The 11,127-nt window shown below is 43.9% G+C and overlaps 1 protein-coding gene across 1 annotated transcript; it reads right to left on the reverse strand.

Annotated features, from left to right (window-relative positions):
* Positions 1-1,163: 1,163 nt before the first annotated feature.
* Positions 1,164-10,450, reverse strand: LOC136322754 (olfactory receptor 1J4-like). The gene is made up of 2 exons (XM_066254657.1): positions 10,430-10,450; positions 1,164-2,114 (listed from the first exon to the last, which is right to left on the reverse strand). The coding sequence occupies exons 1-2, from the start codon at positions 10,448-10,450 to the stop codon at positions 1,164-1,166; spliced, it is 972 nt and encodes a 323-aa protein (XP_066110754.1).
* Positions 10,451-11,127: the final 677 nt, after the last annotated feature.

Below are 11,127 nucleotides of genomic sequence, written 5' to 3' on the forward strand. Positions count from 1 at the left end.
GAGATATCACCTCACACCAGTCGGAATGGCGCCTAAAAATAAAACAACATATAATAAGTGCTCGTGAGGATGTGGAGAAAAAGGAACCCTCCTGCACTGCTGGTGAGAATGCAGACTGGTGCAGCCTCTGTGGAAAACAGTATAGAGATTTTTCAAAAAAATTAAAAATGTAACTGCCTTTTGACCCAGCCATTCCACTTTTAGGGATATATAATAAGAACACCAAATTACTGATTCAAAAGAAGAAATGAACCCCCATGTTTATGGTAACATTGTTTGCAACAGGGAAGATCTGAAAACAGCTCAGTGTCTGTAAGTAGACGAGTGGATTAAAACACTGTGGTACATATACACAATGGAATACTAAGGGGCCATGAAAAAGAAGGAAACCTTACTTTTTGCGATAACATGGATGCACCTGAAAACTATTATGTTAAGTGAAATAAGCCAGACAGAAAAAGAAAAATATCATATGACCACACTCATTTGAGGAATCCAATGAAGAACGTGAACTGAGGAACCGAATAGAGGCAGATGCGGGATATAAGAAACCAGAGGGAAAGCGGATAGAGGGAAAGGGGAGGAGAGGATGGGATCAGAGAAGGGAAAGAGATTTGTGAAATTATACATACATAACACAGCATTATAGAGAGCAGAAAAGCAAATCCTGGATGGAAGAAGGCAGGGCATTGGGGGTAGAGGGGTAAGGCGGATGTAGAAGGGAACATGGGGCTGAGGGTGATGTATTTGGTGGGACACTTGAATCTATGTAAACACAATAAATTGAAATCAATGAAAAAAGTTCACCAGAAGAAAATTATGATGGTAAATCAGGGTGTCCAAAATAACAGTATGAACATGACATAAGCAAAAACTGACATGTCTCAGAGAAAAACACAAAACAACAATTATAATTCTGTCACATATTTTGCATAATATTTTGCATATACCTTATGAGAAAAAACAATGAATAGTAGGAAATATTAATTAGCTTTAAACACCATTAACAATCCCAGTAGTAAACTAGACGTTCTTGACAAATAAACAGCACTTTTTCTTGGCATCACAATGCCTATTACTAAAATTATACAGAGATGTTGACCATACAATATTTTAGAAGCTATGTCTCACTTGCTCCTGACTGCAGTAGGAGAATGTAGTGATTACAACTTAAAGACACTAACCCTGTTGACACACATTTCCAAGGCCTGTTTGATGTCTCTGTTCCTCAGGCTGTAGATGAAGGGGTTCAGCATGGGGGTAACTACCGTGTACATGACCGAAGCAGTGATGTCCTTAGAATCCCATGAGGAGGAGAAAATGTAAACACCTGCAATTGTCCCATAGTATAAGGACACCACAAAGAGATGGGAGCCACAGGTAGAAAAGGCTTTATAGAGTCCCTTAGTGGAGGGGACCCTCAAGATGATGATTCCTATACGAACATATGAACCCAAAATAATACACAAAGGCAGGAATAAAAGCATTCCTGCCTCAGGGAAGATGACCAGCTCATTGATAGAGGTGTCAGAGCAGCTCAGCTTCAGGAGTGCAGTGAGGTCACAGAAAAAGTGGCTGATGGTGTTGTCGGCACAGAAGGACAGTTGGACCAGGAGGAGGGTGTGCAACAGGGCATGAGCACAGGACAAAATCCAGGAGCCAGCCACCAGCAGTACACACAGCCCCTCTCTCATGATGGTGGTGTAGTGTAGAGGGTGACAGATGGCCACATACCTGTCATATGCCATCACTGCCAGAAGAAAATTGTCAATACCAGCAAAAACCATGAAAAAATACAGCTGAAAAACACATCCCACATAGGGGATGGATTGTTGCCGAGTCTGCATGTTCGTGAGCATCTTGGGGACAGTGACAGATGACAGAGAAATGTCAGAGAAGGCCAGGTGGCTGAGGAAGAAGTACATGGGCGTGTGCAGGCGGGAGTCCAGCCTGATGAGCAGGATGATGAGCAGGTTGCCAAGCACCGTGGTCAGGTACATGCCCAGGAACAGGGTGAAGAACCCGCGCTGCTGCCCTGGGCGCATGGGGAGCCCCAGGAGGAGGAACTCGGACACGCTGCTCTGGTTCTCGGGCCCCATGCTGCTCCTCGTCTGCTGGGGAGGAAGGAGGTTTGCGACTCTCAGCATCCTAGAAAGGACACCGAGGACCATCATGTCTCACACTGTAATTCTCCAGGAAAACCAGAAATTCTTAACTGCTCTCCTATTAATTTCTCACACCAGTGGAACAATATCTGCTCCTCTATCCCAGTGAGGATTTAGGAAAACATCAGGACCCTAATCAGCCAATAAAACCTCATTACACTGAAGCAAGAGGGTGTTCACTGTTGAACTCAACTATTATTTACTGAACATTACTCTGTGCTGGGGCCTCTACTAAGGACTGAGATAGAGCATTGAACAAGAAATCACAGTGCGTAATACTGTGAGTTTAGATCGTGACTGGCAGGGAGGGATAGTTTCCACCAGAGTAGTCCACAAACTTTCTTCATAATGATGCTGAACATTTTGGTAAATATTTAGGTACTCACCTGATGACTTAACCTGTGTTCCCAATCAAATTCACACATCAGTCTGTATTCCCAGAATTTAAAACCACTTCACAACTGCACTAAGCATTTGCATTCCTTCATTTATTTTTGCTTTTAAGAAATAGAAACAGGCCTGACCTGTGGTGGCGCAGTGGATAAAGTGTCAACCTGGAAATGCTGAGGTCGCCGGTTTGAAACCCTGGGCTTGCCTGGTCAAGGCACATATGGGAGTTGATGCTTCCAGCTCCTTTCCACCTTCTCTCTCTGTCTCTCTCTCTCCTCTCTCTCTCCCTCTCTGTCTCTCTCTCTCCCTTTCTCTCTCCTCTCTAAAATGAATAAATAAAATTTTAAAAAAAGGAAATAGAAACATATATGATACAAATGCTGTAGGCACACAACAGTACAGTACGGGACAGAATGGCACACACATATGTGTATTTACGTCAATGTTATATGTGATTTGTTAGGTACATCACTTGACATATATGTACTTCAAGGCAGGTGTCCTTCTTTCCATTTTATAGATGTGGAAACTGAGGCCAAAGATTGAAGTAACTTTCCCAAGTCTCACCACAATTTGATGGTGATTCTGCACAAATTTCACACAGCATGATGCCTAGAGTATTTGTATTTTTGACCTTGCATGTTTAATAAAAGAAACCAAAGGGCTACAAAATTCTGAGCAACTCCTTTACACTTGGGTCTAGAAAGTGATAGACCTGTTTCAAGAAAAAGGGATTAACTTAGAGTTTGGTTATCTCAGCAATTGCTGCCCCTGAAATTGGACAACTCAGGAAATACTTGAGATCGTGGACACAGATCATACACCTGCAACACACACACACACACAGAATGCTGATTTGAGAATTTCAGTCTCCTGTCACCATGTTCATTTACTATAGAAAGGACAGCCAATATGTGGATCAGCTCATAAACACTCATATACATACATACAAGTCATAAGTAACACTGAATATGAGACATACACAACACACAATGATGAACCACTCACCCACAAACACACTCACAATGCAAATCAACACACCTGATTCATGACACACGTACTAAACACTCAACTCACTACATATACATAATTCAGGCACTGTACACACATGTCATCAAGAGCATATAAGATCCAACACAATCTAAAAACCTCACAAGAAACACTCACCAACAATGCAGATGCACACTCAGCCACACACTCCGTACAACATCAGCACACCCACTCCTGTTACTGATAGGCATGATCCCGCCCCCTCTGACCCAGTCCCTGCTGGGGGAGGGCAGTCAGCATGGGGCAGGTTCACCTATTTGGTCACAGGTACAATCATTACACCCCCACCTACAAAATGCACATGGCACATATACATGGTAACACACACACTGAGAAAACCAAACAATACACCTGTCTGCTGTCACACACGAGTGTGTCGCCCACAAACACAGCTGGCAAAAGCAGCAACACATGCTGCAGAGAGAGGTGTGAGCACTCTCTGACCTTAGTCCCCATGAAGTGGGTGTCTTTTGTTCAGCAGCCGAGACGACAATCTCACTCCCAATGGCCAGCTGTGCTGCAGGTGTTTATGGTCACAGTCATGAACCAGGCATCCCTAGTCACACAGCAGAAGGCTGGTCACTTGGTCTATGTCCGCTAATACCGGGTCAAAATGAATACTAATTCAGAAAAATGGTTGGCTATGAGTTAGACACATAGCGCGCGCGCACACACATACACACACACACACACACAACTATCAAACACCATGTACACAAGCACATACACTCCATACAAACACACACAGACATGGACACAGAGTCCCACATGACCCGCTAAAACACAGGCAGACTCATTGCCAAGGGCAGAGTCCCAGCCCCTCTGACCTGTGCCCGTCACTGCTGAGTCAGACCCTTCTGCTCCAGACTGCTGCCTGACTCCTCAGGTTTCTTCAGGAGGCCTTAGGTCCAGACGCAGAGAAGAAACATCTGTGGCCCTGGCCCTTCTAGACCTTCATTCTCCTCAGCCAGCCCCAGGGAAATGAGTCCAAGACAACAATTACTAATGAGAGACTGAAACGCAGTCCCCAAGCTTAGGCTAGTTTCTGACTGCCCTTTGGAGAGCTGTGTGTCCCAGAGCCAGAGGGACTGGAGTCCTGGGGGACAGTGTCCCTGACTCAAGTGATGTCTTGGGCTCATTTCTTTTTGGGCATTGTTCCAGCTGGGACAAAAGATTTTTTAATTTTCTATTTTGATTGATTTTAAAGGTATTAGAAAGGTTGTAAAAACTATATGGACTTTTTCTGGACAAGCTTTACTCTGAATCTGGTTGAATTAACTTTTTTTTAAATTTGGTTTTCCTTATATGTGAATATATATCTGTATGTACATTAAAATCTTAGATTTTCACCAGTTACACCACACTGCATATTATATAAAGGCATATAATATTAATTTTTGCAATTACTTGTGTTTTAATCCTTGAACTATTGATTAAGGTGGTGTCTGCCTGGTTCTCTGCTGTAAAGTTACAATTTTTAAAGGTTACAAATTTCACCTTGTAATTAATAAGGATTGCTTTGGTAGATATTTTGATACTATATAAACATAACATTTTCCTTGTTAAAATTTTACCCACTACACTTAGCATCCACCACGGATTCCTTTTTAGTTTAATATTGCATATATTTCCATAATCTTCCTAAATGTAACCAAGTACAAAACAGGCATATTTTTACCAAAAAACTAAAGCCCAGAGCTAATTACCATAAAGTGAATGTGCTCTGACTCCAACGCAGTGGTAGTCAACCTGGTCCCTACCACCCACTAGGGGGCGTTCCAGATTTCATGGTGGGCGGTATCAGAGCAACCAAAGTATAAATAAAAAGAAAGATTTAACTATAGTAAGTTGTTTTATAAAGATTTATTCTGCCAAACTTAGCGAAAATTCGTCCTAAAGTACTTGATAAGTGTTGGGCAGATAAAATATATTATGCTCACTTTGTTAAAGACGGCGCTGCCCACGAGGAGGCCATCGCCCAGGTGATATTAATGTGTGTCTCTGTGGGCAGGTACAATCCTTGTAGCCTGGGGCTTGGTTTTGGGATTAGGCCTTTCCCACCTGTTTTGATGTGGGGTGGTACAATCCAATCATGCTTCAGAGAAGTGTCTGTATTAGAGACTTCCCTGTTTTGTATATTGGATTAAGGGTTTGGATTTCTACACTATAAAATGAGGACGGAGCGGGAGCTTGCTCTCTTGGTTCCTGAGGTTAGCATGAGAGAGCAGAGAGAATAGAGCCAGCAGCGGGAGGAGGCCACGTGGAGAAGGCCAGGAAAAGCAGCCAAGATGGCGGAGTACTGAGTGAGATGCCAGTTTGTACAGAGTTTGTATCTGGGATAAGGAAGGAAATGGGGAACTGAGGAGAATAAGGCTGTTGAGCTAGAAACCTTTGATTCTAGGAAACTCGGATAAATCAGTAGCTTTGTGAGCACTGAATGTGACTGGGTTTTGGAGCCCAGTGTGTATTTTTACTTGCCCGCCGGGTGCAAGCTAGAGTAAAGGCTATGGCCCACCAGTTTTTGGCTCCATGGTTTCTTTACCAACTGTCCGAATCCAATGCAAACCTGCATAGACCAGGTGGCTGCTTTGATAGTGGCAGCCCTGGCTGCTGGCTTTACATTTGGTGAAGTCTGTGGCAGGATGTGATACAGATCAGCAAGGAGCCTTTGAGTGGTGGAGTAGAGGACTGGCTAGTGTTAGGGTTCCCCATGGCTGTCCTTTTGGGGACCATAGGCTGGCTGACTTTTACAGCCATGCGTGAGGAAACCAAGAGCTCTGTGGAAGAGGCTGCCTGGGACCTGCAAACCAAGCAGTGGAAGGAGCTGGAGCAAACGCGGGAGAAACAGATGTGGACCCTGGAGCTGGAGGAAGTGCTGGAGGAGGAGGCCGACCAGGTTTGCGAGATTCGCCTGGAAATGGAGCAAACGCTGGAGGAGGATTCAGAGGTTCGTGTGTTGCAGCTTGCCCTGGATGTTGCGGAGAGCCAGCAGCGGCAGGAGGCCGGGGCTGAGGCCAGAGATGAGGCTGGAGCTGCAAGGTCTGCAGAGCAGAAGGCTGTGGCAGCCCAGGGTTCGAGCCCAGCAGTGGGAGCTGATGTTTCCAGTTCCTCTTTGGAAGTTGAAGAGAATCGGGCTGGAGTTGCAATCCGCAGTCTCCATAAGATGGGAGCCCAGCTGGAAGCAGCACCTACTACGGCCCTGGTAGGCCTGCAATTTGGGGACATAGGGCTGTATGCCATGTGCTCCTCTTTGGGACAGTGTAAGACCTGCCAGGATGGCAGGGATGAGGGGGGTGGCTGACACCCCATGTGTATGGACTGATTTCCTGGACTACGACCGGAGTGGGCACTGACTCCTTTGTTGGATGGACTTACGGATTACGGATTTTGGACAATGTGAAATACCCTGATGGGGTTGGAGGGTGGCTTTGATGGAGGCCCTTCCCCTACCCCAGGAAGCTTCTCCCATGGCTAGAAAGAAGGCCGAGGACATTTTGCGCTTTGGGCAAAGTGCTCAGAGACTGGTGAAGTGTACCTTTGTGATTGTTGAAACTGTATGATTTGTCATGTTGTAATTTGTGTAATGTGCCTAATTTCCTTGCACGGGGATGCTGGTGATGTAAATTGGTGGGTAGTAAAGTGAGCATAGGGGTAGATTGTTGGGCAGATAAAATATATTATGCTCACTTTGTTAAAGACGGTGCTGCCCACGAGGAGGCCATCGCCCAGGTAATATTAATATGTGTCTCTGTGGGCAGGTACAATCCTTGTAGCCTGGGGCTTGGTTTTGGGATTAGGCCTTTCCCACCTGTTTTGATGTGGGGTGGTACAATCCAATCATGCTTCAGAGAAGTGTCTGTATTAGAGACTTCCCTGTTTTGTATATTGGATTAAGGGTTTGGATTTCTACACTATAAAATGAGGATGGAGCAGGAGCTTGCTCTCTTGGTTCCTGAGGTTAGCATGAGAGAGCAGAGAGAATAGAGCCAGCAGCAGGAGGAGGCCACGTGGAGAAGGCCAGGAAAAGCAGCCAAGATGGTGGAGTACTGAGTGAGATGACAGTTTGTACAGAGTTTGTATCTGGGATAAGGAAGGAAATGGGGAACTGAGGAGAATAAGGCTGTTGAACTAGAAACCTTTGATTCTAGGAAACTCGGATAAATCAGTAGCTTTGTGAGCACTGAATGTGACTGGGTTTTGGAGCCCAGTGTGTATTTTTACTTGCCCGCCGGGTGCAAGCTAGAGTAAAGGCTATGGCCCACCAGTTTTTGGCTCCATGGTTTCTTTACTGACTGTCCGAATCCAATGCGAACCTGCATGAGCCAGGCAGCTCTGATGCTGGCCATGGCCCTGCCTCCTGGCTTTACAATAAGTAATTATTATTATATGCTTTAACTTGCTATAACTCTGCTATATAAATTTTACAAAGTAAAGTTATTTCCCTACTTTATAAATCACCATTACTGAGGAAACAATGGGCGGTTAGAAAATTTTACTACTAACAGAGATACAAAAGTTGGCAGTAGGTATAAAAAGGTTGACTACCCCTGGTCCAAGGCCCTGGTATATGTGCTGTGATTATAACACAAGTACATTCAAGATGTTGGTTGACCTGCAGCTACTGATTCTGTTCCCTAAGACTAAACAAGACATGGTTTTGAGGGGTGTTGGGCAGATAAAATGTATTATGCTCACTTTGTAAAAGATAACGCTGCCCACGTGGAGGCCATTGCCCAGGTGATATTAATGTGTGTTGAGAATCCTTGTAGCCTGGGGCTTGGTTTTGGGATTAAGCCTTTCCCACCCTTTTTGATGTGGGGCGGTACAATCCAATCATGCCTCAGAGAAGTGACTTTGTATTAGAGACTTCCCTATTTTGTATATTGGATTAAAGGTTGTGAAGCTACACTATAAAAATGGGGGCAGAACAGGAGCTTGCTCTCTTGGTTCCTGGGATGATTAGCATGAGAGAGCAGAGAGAGCAGAGCAGAGAGCAGAAAGAGGCCATGTGGCCAGGAAAAGCAGCCAAGATGGCGGAGTGTTGAGTGAGAAGCCAGTTTGTGTGCAGTTTATGCAGGGAGAAGGAAGGAGATGGGGAACTGAGGAGAATAAGGCTGGTGAGCTAGAAACCTTTGATTCTAGGAAACTCGGATAAGTCAGTAGCTTTGTGAGCACTGAATGTGAGTGGGTTTTGGAGCCCAGTGTGTGTTTTTACTTGCCCGCCGGGTGCAAGCTAGGATTAAAGACTATGGCCCACCAGTTCTTGGCTCCATTGTTTCTTTACCGACTGTCCGAATCCAATGCGAACCTGCATGAGCCGGGCGGCTGTGATAGTGGCAGCCCTGGACACTGGCTTTACATTTTGTTGGGCAGATAAAATATGTATTGTGCTCACTTTGTTAAAGTGGCGCTGCCCACATGGAGGCCGTTGCCCAGGTGATATTAATGTGTGTCTCTGTGGGCAGGCAGAATCTTGTAGCCTGGGGCTTGGTTTTGGGATTAAGCCTTTCCCACCCTTTATGATGTGGGGCGGTACAATCCAATCATGCCTCAAAGAAGTGACTTTGTATTAGAGACTTCCCTATTTTGTATATTGGATTAAAGGTTTGGATTTTTACACTTAAAATAGGGGGCAGAACGGGAGCTTGCTCTCTTGGTTCCTGGGATGATTAGCATGAGAGAGCAGAGGGAGCAGAGCAGAGAGCAGCGGAAAGAGGCCATGTGGCCAGGAGAAGCAGCCAAGATGGTGGAGTGCTGAGTGAGATGCCAGTTTTGTGTGCAGTTTATGCAGGGAGAAGGAAGGAGATGGGGAGCTGAGGAGAATAAGGCTGGTGAGATAGAAACCTTTGATTCTAGGAATCTCGGATAAGTCAGTGGCTTTGTGAACACTGTATGTGAGTGGGTTTTGGAGCCCAGTGTGTATTTTTACTTGCCCACCGGGTGCAAGCTAGAACTAAAGAAAATGGCCTATCAGTTTTTGGCTCCATTGTTTCTTTACCGACTGTCCGAATCCAATGCAAACCTACACTGGCAAGGCTGCTGTGATGGTGGCCATGGCCTCTGGCTTTACAAGGGGTAACACCAACAAAATTCTTACCATGGAATTAATACTCAATTTTGTTGAAACACTCTGTTGCAGATTACTTGAGGAGATCTGGTCAGTACAGACAGTGAGTGATTCATAGGACTTATTTATAAAATTTTTATGAGAATGAAGAATTTATTTATTAATGAAATTATTTATATTTTTATTTGTTATTAATTTTAATTTACTGTGTTAACATGAATACAAGTGTCCCACTCAATATAACTCCCTCACCCCCACCTCCTTGTCCCCCATTGCCCCTCCCTTCCCTTTGGGATTTGCTGTCCTGTTATCTGTATCTCTGAGTTAGGTATATATAATTTCACTAATCCCTTCACCTTCTCATCTCCCTTCCTTCTGAGAGCTTTCCCTCCACTCCCTGTGACCCTGCCTCTGCCTCTATTCCATTCCTCAGTTCACTTTGTTCCTTAGATTCCACATATAAGTGAGATCATATGATATTTTTCCTTCTCTGCCTTGCTTATTTAACTTAGCATAACAATCTCCAGGTCCATCCATGTCATAGCAAAAGGTAAGATTTCCTTCTCTTTTATGGCCACATAGTATTCCATTGTGTATATGTACCACAGTGTTTTAATCTATTTGTCCACTGATGGACACTTGGTCTATTTCCAGGTCTTGGCTATTGTAAACAATGGTGCAATAAACATGGGAATGCATTCTTCTTTTGAATCAGTGATTTTGGATTCTTAGAATATATTCCTAAAAGTGGGATAGCTGAGTCAAAAGGTAGTTCCATTTTTAATTTTCTGAGGAAACTCCAACTGTTTTCCACAGTGATTGCACAAGTCTGCATTCCCACCAGAAGGGCAGGAAGGTTCCCTTTTCACCACACCCTTGCCAGCACTTATTGTATGTTGATTTCTTAATTGCACCATTCTGACAGGTGTCAGGTGGTATCTCATTGTGTTTTTAATTTGCATTTCTCTGATGATTAGTGATGTTGAACATTTTTTCCTGTGCCTATTGGCCATTTGTATGTCCTCTTTGAAGAAGGTTCTATTTAGTTCTTCTGCTCATTTTTAATTGGATTGTTTATCTTCCTGGTGTTGAGTTTTAGAAGTTCTTTATAAATTTTGGTTATTAACCCCTTATAAGATATATTGGCGAATAGGTTCCCTCACTGTGTGAGATTTCTTTTAATTTTGTTCATGGTGTCTTTTGCTGTGCAAAATCTTTTTAGTTTGATGTAGGCCCCTTGGTTTATTTTGTCCTTTATTTCACTTGCCCCTGAAGATAAATCAGCAAAAATATTGCTATGAAAGATATTAGAGTTTACTGCCTCTTTTCTTCCAAGGTGATTATAGTGTCATGAGATACATTTAAGTCATTTATCCATTTTGAATTTATTTTGGTGAATGGTATAAGTTGGTGATCTAGTTCATTTTTTTTTTGCATGTACCTGTCCAATTTTCT

This window comes from Saccopteryx bilineata, chromosome 2 (assembly GCF_036850765.1).
Source record: "Saccopteryx bilineata isolate mSacBil1 chromosome 2, mSacBil1_pri_phased_curated, whole genome shotgun sequence".
Lineage (NCBI taxonomy): Eukaryota > Metazoa > Chordata > Mammalia > Chiroptera > Emballonuridae > Saccopteryx > Saccopteryx bilineata.